Raw genomic sequence first — 20,312 nt, 5'->3', positions numbered from 1 at the left:
CGAACATAGCACTCAATGCAAGATGTATGCACAACCCAGACAAAACAATGGACCGGCGTCATTGTTGGCACAACGCTGACAAATAAACCATCCCGATAAGTCAGGGATGCCCATTAAGTCGATCGCGAGCTACTGGTCGATCATGGAGGGTGTGTCAGTTGATCGCCAGCCAGGCATTACAAAAATAGACCTAAAAATTAGCGATCATCAATTTTCACCAAGACGTCACTTTCGTCACATGATTGACATTCACTGCACCCGAGGGTCTTGTGAAATGACACTGGCTGCTGCGAGAGTATTATTAAGAAAAAATGGCCGACAGGATGGCGAGAAATAGTTTTTATTTCAATAGATTCTCGCACATCAAATCTCTAAAGACCGACCACACAGTTTTTGTCTTCACAATAAAAGCCCCTCTTCATCCTGCCTTCGCTAACAAAATAAGAGCCTCAGAAAGCTAGCATGCACAAGCTAGCAAGCTAGGGAGTTTGCCGTCAATGTATTTATTGTAAAGTGTATAAAAACGAGTATGGAAGCTGGACAAATAAGATGCCAAAAACCAACCACTTTCATGTGGTATTGGACAGAAAGGAGGACTTTTTTTCTCTTCCATTTGAAAATGCGGACGTTATCAGCACCACTGTCTGATTCCAATCAATGCAATTCATCAGAATCAGGTAATACACCAACTTATATTCTTGTCTTCATGAAAGAAAGGAACATATATGTGTTAAACATGCTTGTATTATCATTAAACACCTTTAACTTGTTAACAAAAGCGTCCCTTTCATAAATAAATAAATATGAATTACATATATATGAATGAGGTAGATGCCCTCGACTTGGTCAATTGAAAAGTAGCTCGTCTGCAGAAAAAGTGTGGGCACCGCTGCGATAAGTGGTCAGATGCAGGTGAGTCTCCTGCTCACTAATCAGGAGCAGTTTAGAACCAGAGGTGATGCGACACACAGGACGTCAAAATAATAACAAGAGCACTGAAACTGAAAATTCAATACAAAATACAGGGAAAAAAAACAAAAGTCTAACCTGTCATGAGTGATCATGACAAGAAAAAGTATTAGCGTTTGATCCACTATACTGACATTCTAAATCGATTCATAATTTCAAAAAATCTATTAAAAAAAATAGATCAATAGATGAATGTTTATTAAAAAAAATTTTAAGAATACTTTTTTAAAAATACGTTTTTAGGCCATCTACATGCCTACACGCTGCACGCATACGTCATACGTCGTCAACCAAAAGGAGGTTTTGTAACCTGTAACCTGTTTTGAAAACGATTTAATATAAGTATTACTGTATACCATATAATACATCGCTAGAATTGACATGGATCGAGAATCGTGTGGAATTGAGAGTCAATTCTGAATTGGAATTGTCACCTCAAGAATCGGAATTGGATCGAATCGTGTGGTGCCCAAAGATTCCCACCCCTACTAATTAGTGTACCGTATTTTCCGCACTATAAGGCGCACCTAAAAACCTCCAATTTCCTCAAAAGCTGACAGTGCGCCTTATAATCCGGTGCGCCTTATATATGGACCAATATTGAGCCACAACAGGTCTCGCAACTACGGTAACTACGCCGACTTCATTTTCCCCCTTCTACGACTGCTTACCGTAGAAGAAGAAGCGCTTCTTCTTCTAGGGGGGAAAATGAAGTCCGCGGCTGTCCCGTAGTTGCGAGACCTAAACTTTATGTAAAGACCCAAAAATGGCTCCTATTAAGAGACACGCTTGCGACGCAGAGTTTAAACTCAAGGCGATCAGTCACGCAGTAGAACACGGGAATAGAGCAGCAGCGAGAGAATTTAACATTAACAAATCAATGGTGCGGAAGTGGAGGAAGCAACATGATGACCTGTGCCAAGTAAAGAAGACTAAACAGAATTTCCGAGGGAACAAAGCGAGATGGCTACAGTTGGAGGACAAACTCGAACAGTGGGTTGTTGAACAGAGAGCAGCAAGTAGAAGTGTCAGTACAATCACTATTTGTTTTGTTGACATTCCCTTTAGCGCAGCTCCATGTAATGGATGCATAACGTAACCCCAGCCTCTACTGTAGCGTCTATTCTATGCGCCTTATAATGCGGTGCGCCTTATATATGAACAACGTTTTAAAATAGGCCATTCATTGAAGGTGCACCTTATAATCCGGTGCGCCTTATAGTGCGGAAAATACGGTATACAAAGTATACAATTGTGTGTACTATTACAGTAGTGTGTGTGTTGCAGTTAAAGGCCTACTGAAATGAATTTTTTTTTATTTAAACGGGAATAGCAGATCCATTCTGTGTGTCATACTTGATCATTTCGCGATATTGCCATATTTTTGCTGAAAGGATTTAGTAGAGAAAATCGACGATAAAGTTCCCAACTTTTGCTCGCTGATAAAAAAAGCATTGCCTGTACCGGAAGTAGCGTGACGTCACAGGAGCTAGTATTCCTCACAATCCCCCGTTGTTTACAATGGAGCGAGAGATTCGGAGCGACAAAGCGACGATTACCCCATTAATTTGAGCGAGGATGAAAGATTCGTAGATGAGGAACGTTACAGTGAAGGACTAGAGAGGCAGTGATGGACGTATCTTTTTTCGCTCTGACCGTAACTTAGGTACAAGCTGGCTCATTGGATTCCACACTCTCTCATTTTTCTATTGTGGATCACGGATTTGTATTTTAAACCACCTCGGATACTATATCCTCTTGAAAATGAGAGTCGAGAACGCGAAATGGACATTTAAAGTGACTTTTATCTCCACGACAATACATCGGTGACACACTTAGCTACTGAGCTAACGTGATAGCATCGTTCTCAAATGAAGATAGAAACAAAAGAAATAAACCCCTGACTGGAAGGATAGACAGAAGATCAACAATACTATTAAACCATGTACATGTAACTACACGGTTAAAAATTCTCAGCCTGGTAAGGCTTAACAATGCTGTTGCTAACGACGCTAAGGCTAATTTAGTAACTTAGCAACCGGACCTCACAGAACTATGATAAAAACATTAGCGCTCCACCTACGCCAGCCAGCCCTCATCTTCCCATCAACAGCCGTGCTCACCTGCGTTCCAGCGATCAACGGCGCGACGAAGGACTTCATCCGTGGGTTTGGCGGCAAGCATCGGCTAGGCGTAGTAAGTAGTCCTTGTTGTGTTGCTGTAAGTATTGTACTTAGCCGCTAATACACCGATCGATCCCACCTACAACGTTCTTCTTTGCAGCCTCCATTGTTCATTAAACAAATTGCAAAAGATTCACCAACACAGATGTCCAGAATACTGTGGAATTTTGTCGAAGAAAACAAGAGGTTTCTGTATCGGGTTCGATGGGGTCCAACCACTTCCGTGGATTTTGTGACGTCACGCGCATAAATCATATCCAAAGGAGTTTTTCAACCGGAAGTGTGGCGGGAATTTTAAAATTGCACTTTATAAGTTAACCCGGCCGTATTGGCAGGTGTTTCAATGTTAAGATTTCATCATTGATATATAAACTATCAGACTGCGTGGTCGGTAGTAGTGGGTTTCAGTAGGCCTTTAATCTCGTAAGATACGTTTAATAAGAAGTACAAAAGCATTTCAATGAAAATTTGTGTGTACTACCTGCTGTCACCATGGAGACAGTCATTTACTGCACATCCATGACATCAAGCTTCCACCTGTGTTTTGTTATGTTGTTGACAAGCAGCACACTAATATAGTCTGCATCTGGGCTTTATACTGTAGTGCAGCAGGTATTCCAAGGGGCGGTGTGACTCAGATGGTAGAGCGGCCGTCGATAAATTTGAAGGTTCCTGGTACAAGCCCAGCTTCCACCATCCAAGCCTCTGCCGTTGTTGCTAACTGTGATGCGGTGTGTAAAAAGACTCACCAATGTTTGTACTTTCTGTGAACAGTACAGATCTTGTCTCATCTGAATGTTGACAAGACCATAATGATCATGTTTTACCATGCTTTTAAATAATCTGTTTTGTCCTTCTCCCTGGTTTCAGTCACCTGTCACTAAAGGACAAGAATTCCTTAAATCAAATTGTTAAAGTGTCAGGTAAATTTTGTAATTGGTGAGTTTCAATTGTCTCCAGCCGCCCTCTAGAACAACCAGGTAGTGAGGATAGCTTCCTCCATATTAACTGATGTATGTCATTACACACAGGGTCTCTGCGGGTTTCAACATGTCAAGTTTAAGACTTTTTTAGACTTTTTAAAGACCCTGCGGATACCCTGTACACAGCCATTTTCAGCTTCTCCCACCTGGACGGAGGTTTTTAGTCCCAAGAGGCAAAACAAAACGATACAGATGTAATTTTGTCCCAGCTCCCATCACAGAACTAAATAAGCTGTAGTACCTATTTTTGCCTATATTTATTTTAGTGCAATTAATTTTTTTATTTAATCTTTTATTATTTATTATTTTATTATTCTTTTATTATGGTGTTTTATTCTGGCTTGTCCCAAATCTTATCTGATTGTGATTTTATATGTGTTATACTTTTTATGGGGAACTTGGAGTACATGTACTATTTTGCAGAGGTGGGACCAAGTCATTGCTTTGCAAGTCACAAGTAAGTCTCAAGTCTTTGCCCTCAAGTCTCGAGTCAAGTCCCGAGTCAAGACAGGCAAGTCCCGAGTCAAGTCCAAAGTCAAGACTGGAAAGTCTCAAGTCAAGTCCCAAGTCCTGCATTTTGAATTTCGAGTCCTTTCAAGTCCTTTTAACCACAGACTAATATATTTACACAGATTGTGTATGCTTTTAAAACGCTGTATTTATTTATTAAAACAAGTGCATTTGAAATTGCAGGAAAAAAAATAGTGCTGACATTGCACTTCATAATAGCACTATTGTCCAGTCATTTTAAACATTTAACTCATTCCTTTACAGAATGAACACATTTGAAAAAACAAGTGCAACTGTACTTATTTGCACAAAAGTGTTAACAATGTATTTCCATGGCATATTGCATTGTAACTAGTTCCACAGCAGTTTCTATCCTGTTCTTACCTTATCTCATTGATCTCATCTCATACTGTATGTGTGTTGATGTGTGCGTACATATGAAAAACATAACAAAAACATGAACAAAACAATGAACAGAGTTGTACTTTTTAGATGTCAGGGCCCTATGCAATATGTTCACATATTCTTAATATAGTATACATTTTAACTGACCTTTATTTGACTATGTTTGTCTTTTTGTAGGTGGCTAAAATACGCGGTGCTGCTGACCGCCGTCTTACGTTACGTTACTGTGTGTGATACATTGAGTAACGTAACGTTATGTATAGGTACCTCAAGCAACCCTGCTTAAAAATAATCACTTGACAAAAAGTATGAATAAGGTAGCGAACTGCAGTGGACGCAACAGATTGCCGTGTTTGCAATGACGTTATAACCATAGACATCTTATAAGTAGACGCAGCATTGGCTGCTGTAACACGAGCAATTTGGCCGCCATCTTGAAGTGGTGATGAGGAGCCGGCGAACAGCCTAAACTGACAGTTGACAGGTAGAAAACAAAGATGGTGTTCAGCGTTTTCCTACTCATATGAGCGGACTGTTGAAAATAGGAATCGGGTGATTACTTATCACAAGTAAGATTTAACATTAATGTACTATTGGTTGTATTTTATGAAAATAATATTACCACACAGTTGAGAAGGAGCAAAGATCTTTAATATTTGTATGTGAAAATCACAAAGAAATCTTCTGGGGGAGTATGACCCCCCTACAGGGGTTTGGTTTACAAACTTTCAGCCCCACCTAAAACAAAATTCACCAGCCGCCACTGATTATGATGCATTCTCATTTTAGGCAAAATATAAGACAATACTTTCTTAACAGTATAATTGTAACCAGGAATAAGTCTTCAAGTAACAATATTCAAAAACTAACATTGTTGAGTAAGACAGAATTTGGTTTTATTCTGAATCCAGTGAAACAGATTGGTGGTTTTAACTGATATAATGACTTCCAGGTGTTTATATATGTTTATGTTGAAGTATTTGGCAGACGCTTGTATCCAAAGCGACATACATAAAAAATACATATAAAACAATCAGTGTAAACATGATCATTTAAGGGAAGAATGTAATACAAAATATCAACACAAAGTGTCAGTCTATAAGATATATAGATATCTAATGTATTCATACATTGTTTATGTAGGATATACGCATGTATATATAACCTAATCATATTGTTTCTTCAATTTAAAAATAGCTGACCATTTTTTTCCCCTTTCTCTGGGATTATATTCCCAGTTTTGATCTCGGACGTCTGGTCACTTATAGCGTATAAGAATATTATATTACTGTTAAGCAAACTATGAATAATGAAACACTCCAAAACATGTGTCCTTTATCTTAGCTACACATATAACAAAAAAGCGCGTGAAAATCAGTGGTATTCAGTGAGGTAAAATGAATTAAATGCGCTGACAGTTCATTGCTCCTGCCAAATGAATTGCACTAGTGGAGCGGATCACCACTCCAAGATGGCGGCCCCGCGTCTCGTCTGCGCCTGTAGGCAGTAGCGCGCGATGCTGCGTACCCTTATAAGATGTCTATGGTTATAACGTTAGCAGTGAGTATACAACCTCACTGATTTAACTACACAGCAAATAAAAGTCACGTTACTTAGCCAATAAACGTTAGCTTACATTCAAAACTTACCCTTCTTTGTGCATCTTCAAATGTCGAACGAAGTTGGAAGTTATTACGTCTCCGTCTATAATATTCGAACTGCATGATTTGCATAGGGCAATTCGTTTTTTGTTGACCAAGTCGTAGTTTTAATACCCGAACGAAATTAACTTTGGCATAATTGTTTCTCACTGCCGCATTGTTCTACAATTCTTCTTCATTGGTTGTCCTGCAATTTGATTGGATGAGAGCTGTGTGATGAAAACAGCGTAGATCTAATTTGATTGGCTGTTGTACTGAGAGCATACCAGCTGACAGGAACAACACGCTGATAGACACAGACGAAGAAAATGAAAAATACGGAGCGGCGCGCTCCCAAATAACTTTTTAATCTTTGGGTTTTGGGGAAAGTAGCAAGTCATGTCAAGTCAAAAGGCTCAAGTCCAAGTGAAGTCACAAGTCATTGATGTTAAAGTCTAAGTCGAGTTGCAAGTCTCTTTACATTTTGTCAAGTCGAGTCCAAAGTCATCAAATTCATGACTCGAGTCTGACTCGAGTCCAAGTCATGTGACTCGAGTCCACACCTCTGCTATTTTGTGATCTTGGCAATGTTTGTGAAGCTTGTTATGTGGTAGGTCTTTGTATTGCATCTCTAATATTGATTGATTGATTGAAACCTTTATTAGTAGATTGCACAGTTCAGTACATATTCCGTACAATTGACCACTAAATGGTAACACCCGAATAAGTTTTTCAAAATGTTTAAGTCGGGGTCCACGTAAATCAATTCATGGTACAAATATATACTATCATCATAATACAGTCATCACACAAGTTAATCATCAGAGTGTATACATTGAATTATTTACATTATTTACAATCCGGGGTTTGGGATGAGGAGGGTTTGGTTGATAACAGCACTTCAGTCATCAACAATTGCATCATCAGACACTTGGTAGGATATGTACAGCGAGCACAGAACATAGTGAGTTCAGATAGCATAAGAACGGAAGAAAGGAACATGTTCCTTTCTCTATGGATGTCCTGATCTTTCTGGCTGCAAAACAAGTTTTCCTTCGGGTACTAATAAAGTAACCTAACCTAACAGGCTTACCACCAAACCTGAATGTATGGGTTTTCCATTGTGAAACACTGAGACAATTGTGAAAAAGTGCTATATTGATATTGTTTTTATTTTTGACAATACAAATATATTGACACAAGTACGAAGGATTCTCTCTCTCGTTCGTCAGTCATTGGACCGATTTGATTTGTGCGTAACTGTACCTTCCAAACGTGCAAAATATACTTTGTAGATGCAAAAACAGCAACTGCAAACACTGTCAGGTTTTATAAATCACATTGCGAGCGCTAAATGATTATATTTGCGTCTCCTCCTCCCAGCATTGTGTGTTCTAATAATCATCATATATTCTGCCTATATTGAGAAGACTAAATGGATTGTGTGAATCATTTTGATAATTTAACACAGTCCTCGGTGCATGAGCTAAACAGTAATTGTGCGTGCAATCAAATTTGCATGTGTTGTAATTCACACTTACCGTTAGCAGATCAGAGCCTAAATGTTTTGTCTTAATGTTTTTGGGTGTCTGAAACTTTTGATTGGATGTACATGATTTGGTTCAGTGATTTGGTACTTTTTGAAACGGATTACAGACGAAAAGAAAGGAACTGTTGTATGTGCAAATATTCAGAAATAAAGGCATCACTGGTGCAGGGACTTCATGACATACCTTACTGCAGTCTCCTGGACTTGCACAGACCGCACTGATGTAGACCGTCCAGGTGCCATCAGTCGATGAGGCCAGCAGGTAGGTGCAGGTACCCTGGAAGTGGAAGTGCTTCTTGTCAAAAGTGCGATAGTGGGATCCACCCCAGGACATGCAGGTAGCTGAGCCTTGAGGTGCTCTGACGCTACCTAGAAGTCCACCACGCACAAGTGGGGAAAACTGGGCGTCTGGAGACGTGTGAAGGAAAACAACTAAAGTTACACACTGAACTAGACAAAATAAACAATTGTGGAGTGTGCATGTGAGGTGATCATGTTTGGACCTGGAAGGAGAGTGTAAGTGCAGGACAAGCAAGTCTGCTCAGAAGCATTTCTCCAACTGAGTCCCCATTGGCTGCTGCAGCACTGCTCCATCGCCATCAGCGAGGAGTTGTGGACGCCAGGGAAGTCCACGCAGCTCCAAGTGGAGTAACACTGGCCACGCACTCCCACACCTACATTACATTACATTACATTATATTACATTCTATTGGATTGGATTAGATCAGAATAAATTACAAAGGTGCGCTGCAAAGAATGTTAAATTGTGACACAGTTACTGTAGAGCAGGGCTGTCAAACTAATTTCAGCTCAAGGGCCTCACGGGGGAAAATGTGTGCACACGCGGTCCGGACTATTAAAATCATGGCAATGAAACTAAAAAATATAAAGACAACTTCAGATTGTTTTCTTTGTCCTACTTTGGCCAAAAATAGAAGTAACGTTTATGACAACCTTTTTCCAAAACACAATAAAGAATGTGAGATATAACAGGATAATGCATACATTTATAATTTGTTTTCAAAACGGTTACAAAAAAGTGGGACCCCAAAAACTTACTGTGGGACCACATTTTTATGACTTGATGGGGTCCCTGGGACCCCATTTTGAAAATGCCTTGCGCCAACACTGATGGAGTATTGGTGCGTGCAAAACAGCAGCAGGCAGCTGTGGCCTGCGGTCCGGTTCTAATACTAATCAAATATCATCCCGAGGGCCATAGATCTGGCCCGCGGGCCTTGATTTTGACACCACTGCTGTAGAGATAGGATGCATAACTTTCAGAGGAGACGGATCTTGAAGAGACATTCTTTTCAAAGAGATGCTCAATAGATGGATTCATTATTTATTTATTTTTAGAAGTCAGCTAACAACTAGGCAGGCTACAAATAATAACATGAATAATAATAAAGCAGTTGCATTCATTGTAGGTTCTACTTTCTTAGTTGTTGTCCTCCATGAAAAAGTCCATATGAAGCTGTGTTCATGTAAAAGTAGCGTGCCATGGACGTAGCGTTGTCAAAAATGTTTCACAACTGAAAAGGTGCTAATTTTTAATTGAGGAAAAGCCGTTCGAAGGACTCGACTCATTCACAAACGTAACATCTCTGATTCACAATGGGGAAGTGATTTATATAGCCCCATTCCTGGGTGGATCTCGCGTTGTAATCATTTTGCAACGTAGTCTGATGAAAATGATGGAAAGCGGCACTCTCCACAGCAAGTGACGCTGTGGTCTAAGTTGGAATTGCCAAAAAACTAATTTTAAGACATTCAACACTCTACTGCCATTTGGAGGCTAAAGTGATAGTGCACCCCCAAATTGTCACATTTCAAGTGTCAGTTAAATTCCATCTGTACCATCAAGATTGTGCTGGACTAGACCCTTTACAAAACTATGAAGGACAGCCAGTAAGCACAGTTTTGCCCTATTATTGAAGTATCACAAAAAAGAACACCAGAACAAGAGGCATTAATGCTGGCGTTCATCTGTGCACGCTGCAATAAGGACTGACATTCTGTTAGATGACTTAACAACCACGGAGAGTGCTGTAGGTTTGCCTTGGGCCCGCAAATAACTAAGTACAACCCTGATCCAGGGCATAACTCTATGATATTTTAGGACCACTGGACGCCTACTATCACCAAAGTACCACAGTTCCAGGACATGCACCAGACATTATCAACACAAGGCCATATTGGCAGGAAAAATCGTAAGTGAGTTGGTATGTCCATGTGTTTCTCACTGGTTCAAACTATGGTAAACAGGCGTTGTGAACCAGGATGTCAGAACAAACAAGGAGAAGGGAACATTTTACCGTATTCCTAAAGATCTGAGACTGCTATTTTGCAGGAATATCAAGCGAAAAACACAGAAGTTAAAACTACTTGTTCTTCACTCAGCCACCAGCATTTCCTGTTGTAATATGTAATATTACACCAAACTGTCCATGAAATACCGTAGATAGAAATATTTCAGATAAACAGGGGTCTTACCATCCAAGCAGCGTGGTCCAGTCCAGCCTTCACAGCAAGTTCTTATTGTCTTGTTCAACATTCCACTTTCAGTCACTGGAGGTCTGAGGTGGACACAAATTTAATGTAGCTGGAGATTAATTGTGTTCATCATTTCTTCTTGATAAACAGGTTTAATATTCTTGTGTGCAGATAAGCATTGTGTACCTATCATGTATTTGTAATACTGCTTCATATAAATGGGATGACTTCAAATGAAAATAGCTTGAATTGCGGGATTTTCTCAGGATTTTTTTAGTTGAGATCAAAAGAAGAGATTTATTCGATAACTTTATTGAGTATGTCGGGGGCCTTGCCAATCCAGAGGCAAGGCCACGGATGTTCACGCAATGCTGCAGAGTCTTGTCAACCAACACAGCCCCACAGCATTCAAAACCCTAAGGAGTTCCGGACGGTTTTTCATCCACCTGCGGGGCCCTGCCACCGAGGAGTTTTTTTAACTACCTCTGCAACCTCAGAGCAACCTAGGAGACCTCACCACAGATTCCCTAGGCGCTGCTTCCTCATAGGAAGACATCTAGGTGGGATTGAAGAGCTCTTCGAAGTATTCCCTCCACTGATCCACAACGTCCTGAGTCGAGGTCAGCAGCACACCATCCCCACCATATACAATGTTGACAGTGCACTGCTTCCTCCACCGGAGGCGGAAGATGGTGGTCCAGAATCGCATCAAAGACGTCCAGAAGTTGTTTTCTATGACTTCGCCGAATACCTCCCATGTCTGAGTTTTTGCCTCTGCGACCGCCGAAGCCGTACACCACTTGGACTGTCTGTACCTGTCCGCTTCCTCCGCGGTCCCATGAGCCAAAATTAAGATGATGTTCGCTATGGACAATCTGTGACGAGCACAAAAGTCCAATAACAAAGCACCACTCGGGTTCGGATCGGCCGTTCTTCCCAATCACTCCTCTCCAGGTTTCACTGTTGTTACCAATGTGAGCGTTGAAGTCACACAGCAGAACAAGGGAATCACCTCAGGGAGCACTCTCCAGTACTCCCTCGAAGGGGGGACCCACGTTACCTTTTCGGCCTGTCCCATGGGGCCACCAGGCCACCATCGAGACCCACTTCTGGGCCTGGCTCGAAATGGGGGCCCGAGTGACCCACGTCCGGGCGAGGGAAAACTGCGTCCTTTAATTTGACTTTCCATAGAGGTCTTCAAGCTGCTCCTTGTCTGGTCCCTCACCTACAACTTGTTTGTCTTGGGAGACCCTACCAGGGGGCATAGAAGCCCCCGGACAACATAGCTCCTAGGATCATTGGGACACGCAAACTCTTCTACCACGATAAGGTGACAATTATATTAATTCACAAAAAAAAGAAAATTAAGAAAATACAATTTAATTAGAATAGAATAGAATAGAATAGAATAGAATAGAAAGTACTTTATTGATCCCTGGGGGAAATTCAGCACCACAGTTCGCTCACAATAGACAAGAATAATAATAAATAATATAATATATTATATATATTATATATATAATATATAATATATAAATAATATAAATATATTCTACATATACTACATATACTCTACATTTAAGTGCAGTCAAGAAGGAACATACAGTATGCATTATACAGTCTGATGGCTGTTGGTATGAAGGATCTCCTGTGTCGTTCCGTGTTGCATTTTGGGAGTCTGAGCCTTCCACTAAACGTGCTCATTCTCCCCGCAAGGTCTGAGTGTAGTGGGTGGGAGGTGTTGTCCTTAATGGCTAGGAGTTTTGCTAGACTTCTCTACCAACTTGTCCAGTCTGTTGGCGTCCCTCGCTCTCAGCCCGCTGCCCCAGCAGGCCACGGTGTACAAGAAGGCGCCCGCCACCACCGACTCGTAGAACATCTTCAACATCTTTGTACAGACGTTGAAGGATACTAGCCTCCTGAGGAAGTAGAGGTGGCTCTCTCCCTTCTTGTAGAGTGCCTCAGTGTGTTTTGACCCATTCAGCTTGTTGTCCATGTGTACTCCCAGGTATTTATAATCCTCAACCATGTCCACATCGACACCCCTGATGGAAACAGGGGTCGCCGGAGTACTCATCCTCCTTCCCAGGTCCACAACCAGCTCCTTGGTCTTCATCAAATTAAGCTGGAGGTGGTTCTTTCCACACCATGTGTCAAAGTCCTCCACCAGTGCCCTGTATTCCTCATCATCACCGTCCTCAATACACCCCACTATCGCAGAGTCATCAGAAAACTTCTGAAGGTGGCAGGACTCTGAGTGATAGTGGAAATCGGTGGTGTAGATGGTGAAGAGGAAGGGGGAGAGGACTGTGCCCTGCGGGGCCCCGGTGTTGCTGACCAGCCTGTCAGACACACAGTCCTGCAGTCGCACATACTGTGGTCTGTCAGTCAGGTAATCAACAACCCAGGACACCAAGGGGGCCTCCACCTGCATCGTCTCCAACTTCACACCCAGTAGCCCAGGCCGTATGGTATTGAAAGCACTGGAGAAGTAAAAAAACATGACCCTCACACTGCTCGCAGGCTTGTCTAGGTGGGTGTGGGCTCGGTTCAGCAGGTAGATAACTGCGTCCTCCACTCCCGGTCGGGGCTGGTAGGCGAATTGGAGTGGGTCCAGGTGGGGCTTGACTGTAGGGCGGAGTTGTTCCAGGACCAACCTCTCCATGGTCTTCATGATTTTACTAATTTAATTTACACAACTCCCGCTCCCTCAACAGAGCAAAAAGCATCACTAAGGACAGCACACACCCTGGCTTCCACCTGTTCGACCTGCTACCATCGGGCAGGCGCTACAGGCGCATCAGAGCCAGAACAAACAGGCTCAGAGACAGCTTCTTTCCCAGAGCTGTCACCATCTTGAACTCTAACGTATACAAATAATTCACCCCTATACAATATCCTACCCTAATACCCTACTGTGCAATATTACACTTCGAGTGCAATATATCCGACACTGATTGTTATTTATTACTCCGGTACTCTTGTCTTGTTCTGTATATTGTACAGTATTCTGTATTTCTATAGTGTTTTGTATATTGTACAGGATTGCTTATTATTTGTATTGGATAGTAGTCTGTTTATTTCAATTGTTAGTTTTTTCTTTATTACCTCTTGTGTAATTTATTTGTACCCCATATTTGTTCCAACTACCGCACCTTAAGTTGGAGTCCTCAATCTCGTTATATGCAAATCAAATGACAATAAAGTCCATTCTATTCTATTCTGTAGTCCTTCGACGTGCTGGGTCGCGTGCACTTGGGGATGGGGACCACGCATGAGGTTTTCCACAGTGTGGGGACTTTCTTCAGCCTAAGGCTCATGTTGAAGATGTGCTGGAGCACACCACACAGCTGCGGGGCGCAGGCTTTGAGTACCCTGGGGCTCACACCGTCAGGACCCGCGGCCTTGCCTGTTTGTAGCTTATTTAGCTGTGCATTCACCTGTTCTGCAGACAGACACACTGGGGGGGTCTCAGCAAATTGGGGGAGGGGGGGTTCATCAAGCTGAGGGTGAGGTGTTAAGTGGGGGGAGGTAGTCATTGGAGTTGGGGGGCTGTGAGGAGGGGAGGTGGGGATGGATTGGTTCGCTGAAGTTGTCAGGGGACCGGCTGGCATGTCTCTGGGGGGAGGGGGGGGGGGGGGCTTGTCGGAGCCGCTGTGTCAAACCTGTTAAAGAACTGGTTTAGTTCATTGGCCCTCTCTTTGTCTCCGTCCACCCCCCTACCCCCCGACGGTTTGAGGCCGGTGATGGTCTGCATACCTTGCCAAACCGCCTTCATGTTGTTGTCCTTCAGCTTCCCTTCCAGCTTCCTCCTGTAGTTCTCCTTGGCTTCCCTGAGTCTGGTCTTCAGCAGCCCCTGAACTCTTTTCACCTCCTCCCTGTTACCAGCATTGAATGCCCTCTTCTTCTCATTCAATAGGGCTTTGATGTCCTTGGTCACCCACGGCTTGTTGTTTGGATAGCAGGTGACCGTCCTTGATGGGACATTTGAGTCAACACAGAAGTTGATACAGTCTGTGATGCACTCTGTGAGCCCGTCAATGTCCTCTCAATGAGGCTCATGAGCACCTGCCAGTCAGTTACATCAAAACAGCCCTGTAGGGTCACAGGCTGTCTTTTAATCAGAGGCACATAACAGGGGTTGAGGTAAACAAGGTTGTGGTCTGACCGGCCCAAATCAAACATATCTCAAAAGTGCAAAGGGCAAAAGTATAAACTTTTTGAATCCCACCTCTTTTCCATAGTTAATTTTTAACTAATAAGATCCGGTTTCCCCTGAACCACATTTTATCACAATTATCAGGATTTACCTAACTCGATTTGCTCAGATGAATGTTATTACAACAACTCAATATATCATAAAGTACATTCATACTTACATTCAATACAAGCCTAGAACTCACTATATACCAGATTTTTAGAATTTCTTAAAATCAACGTTTTAACAGTATTTAAGCTTGTCACTGAGGCTGTTGCATATTTTCACCCCACAGACTGAGACATAAAAAAGTTTCCTTGTGGTAAGTGCTCAAGCATGTTCTTTCGAAGAATAAACTTAGAATATTTGCAGGCAATTGATAACTTTTTGCTTTAAACATGATAAGCTCTGTCAAATAGTCTACCAAATCAGGAAATATCAACAGTTTTTACCTTAAAAATGTTGTGTTTTATTATTTCCCTGCCTTCTTTTTTTATGGTGTCTGTTTTTCTTCAGTTCATTAGTCCCCAGCGAGGCACACCGGCAACCAATTTCAACCAAGGAGTATTTAAGCTCGTCACTGTCAGCTGGGTCTTGTCGGTTATTGTCTCCTGAATAACGTGCATGCACCTGCTTCACTTCGTCAGTCATGGTATGTTACTTCTCCTTAGTCCTGTAATCCTTCACCTCTTTGTGTTTTGTTTTCTAGCCTCCTTGAGGTAAAGAAGATTCTGTGTTGAACTTTTTTCGGTGTTCAGTGCGCCCTGGCCTTTTCCCCTGCCAACCAATGAGGAACATGTTTTTGTTTGTTTAGACATGGTGTGCAGTTCTGCCCCCGTCACTTTTTGTTGCACTTTTTGGACTTATTAAATTTTCCCTTTTTATAATTCTACCTTGCCTCCCGTCTCTGCATCCTGGGGTCACCGCCTTGATCAGATCTTAACATAATAACCGACCACATCATGGACCTCGCAGAGACCGACCCGGTCAGACTAACTCTGCACCAACAGGACAAGAGACTAGGCCAAAAGGAGGAACAGTTTGGCGTGCTTGGGGCGTGCGTCAACGCCATGGCGGAACGCCAAGACGCTCGCCTAAATGCCCTGGAGACACAGCTGGGAAGTGTACTCACCGCGCTGCAGGCGATGACTCCCCCCTCGGCTGACCCAGCAGTCCAGCTGCGCCATCCTCGACCCGCAGACAATCCGTTGCCTGACGACACCCCTCCTGCAACTTGTCCTCCACTCTCCAAGCCCGAGCGCTTCTCAAGCGAGTCAGGTGACGTGCGATCCTTCCTCACCCAGTGTGAGATTTTTTTTTAACTGTTACCCACTTTTTTTTACTCTGAAAAGACTCGTGTGGCTTTTGTCATGTCCCATATGAGTGACAGGGCTTCCGCCTGGGCAACCGCGGAATGGGGACGTCAATCTCCTGTGTGTGCCTCGTATGCCGGTTTTTCCAAAGCCATTGAGAACATTTTCCAGCACGAAAAGCCAGGACGTGAGGCAGCACGGTCATTACTTCGTCTGCAGCAAGGACAGCGGAGCGTCACGGACTTCGCCATCGAATTCCGAAGGCTCGCTGCTGAGAGCGGATGGCCCACTTCCGCATAGGTGGACGTTTTTTCCCTCGGTCTGGCTGATCCAGTCCGGAAACAGATGATACCGCTGAAGACTCCCGACAGCCTCGACGAGCTTGTCGAGGCTGTCGACAAGCTTCCGGTTGAAAACGTCTATGTATGATGACATATGCGCGTGACGTCAATCGTTGAACTGGAAGTATTGGTACACCATTGAATCCAATACAAAAAGCTCTGTTTTCATCTCAAAATTCCACAGTATTATGGACATCTGTGTTGGTGAATCTTTTGCAATTTGTTTAATGAACAATGAAGACTGCAAAGAAGAAAGTTGTAGGTGGGATCGGTGTATTAGCGGCGGACTACAGCAACACAACCAGGAGGACTTTGTGATGGATAGCAGACGCACTAACCGCCGACCTCACCTTGACTTCCTCCGTCTCCGGGCCGCCGACCGCATCTATGATTGTCGTTCCGTCGATCGCTGGAATGCAGGTGAGCACGGGTGTTGATGAGCAGATGAGGGCTGGCGTAGGTGGATAGCTAATGTTTTTAGCATAGCTCTGTAGAGGTCCTGTTGCTAAGTTAGCTTCAATGGCGTCGTTAGCAACAGCATTGTTAAGCTTCGCCAGCCTGGAAAGCATTAACCGTGTATTTACATGTCCACGGTTTAATAGTATTGTTGATTTTCTGTATATCCTTCCAGTCAGGGGTTTATTTATTTTGTTTCTATCTGCATATAAGCCCGATGCACTATCACGTTAGCTCCGTAGCTAAAGAGCTTCGCCGATGTATTGTCGTGGAGATAAAAGTCACTGTGAATGTCCATTTCGATTTCTCGACTCTCATTTTCAAGAGGGTATAGTATCCGAGGTGGTTTAAAATACAAATCCGTGATCCACAATAGAAAAAGGAGAAAGTGTGCAATCCAATGAACCCTTGTACCTAAGTTACGGTCAGAGCGAAAAAAGATACGTCCTGCACTACACTCTAATCCTTCACTCTTACGTTCTTCATCCACGAATCTTTCATCCTCGCTCAAATTAATGGGGTAATCGTCGCTTTCTCGGTCCGAATCGCTCTGGCTGCATTGTAAACAATGGGGAAATGTGAGGAGCCCTTCAACCTATGACGTTACGCTACTTCCGGTACAGGCAAGGCTTTTTTTTATCAGCGACCAAAAGTTGCGAACTTTATCATCGATGTTCTCTACTAAATCCTTTCAGCAAAAATATGGCAATATCGCGAAATGATCAAGTATGACACATAGAATGGATCTGCTATCCCCATTTAAATAAAAAAAATTCATTTCAGTAGGCCTTTAATGCTAGTGAATGGTCTTTGCCATTTCCATTTTTGTGGGTAATGTACAAACCCCGTTTCCATATGAGTTGGGAAATTGTGTTAGATGTAAATATAAACGGAATACAATGATTTGCAAATCCTTTTCAACCCATATTCAATTGAATGCACTACAAAGACAAGATATTTGATGTTCAAACTCATAAACTTTATTTTTTTTTGCAAATAATAATCTTGCTATAATAGTCTTGCTGAAATAAGCAAGGGCGTCCATGGTAACGTTGCTTGGATGGCAACATATGTTGCTCCAAAACCTGTATGTACCTTTCAGCATTAATGGCGCCTTCACAGATATGTAAATTACCCATGTCTTGGGCACTAATACTCCCCCATACCATCACAGATGCTGGCTTTTCAACTTTGCGCCTATAACAATCCGGATGGTTCTTTTCCTCTTTGGTCCGGAGGACACGACGTCCACAGTTTCCAAAAACAATTTGAAATGTGGACTCGTCAGACCACAGAACACTTTTCCACTTTGTATCAGTCCATCTTAGATGAGCTCAGGCCCAGCGAAGCTGACGGCGTTTCTGGGTGTTGTTGATAAACGGTTTTTGCCTTGCATAGGAGAGTTTTAACTTGCACTTACAGATGTAGCGACCAACAGTAGTTACTGACAGTGGGTTTCTGAAGTGTTCCTGAGCCCATGTGGTGATATTATTGAAGAGATCTCAGGACCATTAATGTATATTAGTAACCTATCATTTCAAACAGGTACATTTCCAAACAAAATGAAAATAGCTAAAGTTGCACCAATTTATAAGACTGGAGATAAACATCAATTTACAAATTATAGACCTGTTTCTCTACTTCCACAATTTTCTAAAATCATTGAAAAACTGTTCAATAACAGATTAGAAAGTTTCATAAATAAAAATAGAATACTCGAAGAGAACCAATATGGATACAGAGCTAATGTTTCAACTTCAATGGCTTTAATTGAAATTACAGAAGAAATTACCAATGCAATAGATAGTAAAAAATGTGCAGCAGCGGTTTTTATGGATCTAACTAAAGCATTTGACACAATTAATCACAATATTTTAATCAAAAAACTAGAACGATATGGCATCAGAGGGTTAGTCTTAAACTGGATAAGAAGTTATCTAACGAACAGGAAACAATACGTGAAGCTAGGCGAACACACGTCTACAACGCTAAATATATCCTGTGGTGTACCTCAGGGATCAATACTACGACCTAAATTATTCAATCTCTATATAAATGACATTTGTAAAGTTACAAAAGATTTAAAGTTAGTATTATTTGCGGATGATACAACAGCGTTTTGTTCAGGAGAGAACACACAGGAGATAATACAAATAATAACAGAAGAAATTAACAAATTAAAAAGATGGTTTGACAAAAACAGACTATCGTTGAATCTTAGTAAAACTAAAATAATGCTATTTGGTAACAGTAGAAGAGAAAGTCAAACACAAATACAAATAGACGGAATAGAAATTGAAAGAGTAAACGAAACCAAATTTCTAGGTGTAATGATTGATGATAAATTGAACTGGAAATCTCACGTAAAAAATATACAACATAAAGTTGCAAGAAACACGTCAATAATGAATAAAGCAAAACATGTTCTAGACCAAAATTCCCTTCATATTCTCTACTGCTCACTAGTGTTACCATATCTGAGCTACTGTGTAGAAATATGGGGAAATAATTACAAAAGTACACTTCATTCATTAACGGTGTTACAAAAAAGATCAGTTAGAATAATACATAATGTTGGATATAGAGAACATACAAACCCTTTATTTATTGAATCAAAAATACTGAAATTCCACGACATAGTGAATTTGCAAACAGCTAAAATTATGCACAAAGCAAACTATAACCTGCTACCCAAGAATATACAACAATTCTTCTCAAAAAAAGAGGAGAAATATAATCTTAGAGAAAAACGTAATTTAAAACATTTGTTTGCACGTACAACACTTAAGACCTTCAGTATATCAATATGTGGAATTAAATTATGGAATGGATTAAGCAAAGCAATCAAACAATGTACTAATATGATACACTTCAAGAAACTCTTCAAACTTAAAGTGTTTACAAAGTACAAAGAAGAAGAACCATGACAAACATTCTCAATTTATTTCATCCATCCATTCATTCATTCTTAAAGTAATCTTACTTATCTCATCATATGAAATATGACTTACTTCACCAATTATTATTATTAAATTCTTACTATTATTTATTTATTTGTATTGTGATTACTTATGGAGTTTATTGTGAAAAAATTGTGAACAGGAAGTGAACATAAAGTTTTGCAACTATTATGTAAAGAAAAGGGGTAGGATTAAATAAGCTCTGCTTCTTCCTACTCCTTTTCGAACATGTTGAAAAGAAACTGGAAATTGTGATGTATCATGTTGTATGCTTGCATGTTCGAAATAAACTCGAACTCAAAAAAAAAA

At 41.5% G+C, this 20,312-nt stretch overlaps 2 protein-coding genes across 3 annotated transcripts in view; one reads left to right on the top strand and one right to left on the bottom strand.

Annotated features, from left to right (window-relative positions):
• sspo (SCO-spondin) overlaps window positions 1–20,312 on the bottom strand; it is a 343,053-nt gene that overhangs the window by 298,058 nt on the left and 24,683 nt on the right. The window contains exons 4-6 of the mRNA XM_062021522.1: window positions 10,736–10,818; window positions 8,743–8,913; window positions 8,424–8,647 (exon numbers count right to left, since the gene is read on the bottom strand). Of these exons, the coding sequence (XP_061877506.1) occupies window positions 8,424–8,647; window positions 8,743–8,913; window positions 10,736–10,818 (478 nt within the window). The remainder of the gene's footprint in view (window positions 1–8,423; window positions 8,648–8,742; window positions 8,914–10,735; window positions 10,819–20,312) is intronic.
• Window positions 16,279–20,312, top strand: part of aoc1 (amine oxidase copper containing 1) — a 51,637-nt gene continuing 47,603 nt past the window's right edge. For both annotated transcript variants that reach the window (XM_062021534.1, XM_062021535.1), the window contains exon 1: window positions 16,279–17,007. The gene's annotated coding sequence lies outside the window, so the exon portion shown is untranslated. The remainder of the gene's footprint in view (window positions 17,008–20,312) is intronic.

Source organism: Entelurus aequoreus, linkage group LG15 (assembly GCF_033978785.1).
Source record: "Entelurus aequoreus isolate RoL-2023_Sb linkage group LG15, RoL_Eaeq_v1.1, whole genome shotgun sequence".
NCBI lineage: Eukaryota > Metazoa > Chordata > Actinopteri > Syngnathiformes > Syngnathidae > Entelurus > Entelurus aequoreus.
The sequence above is the reverse complement of the archived record's forward strand: the minus strand, read 5'-3'. Positions and strand labels throughout refer to the sequence as shown.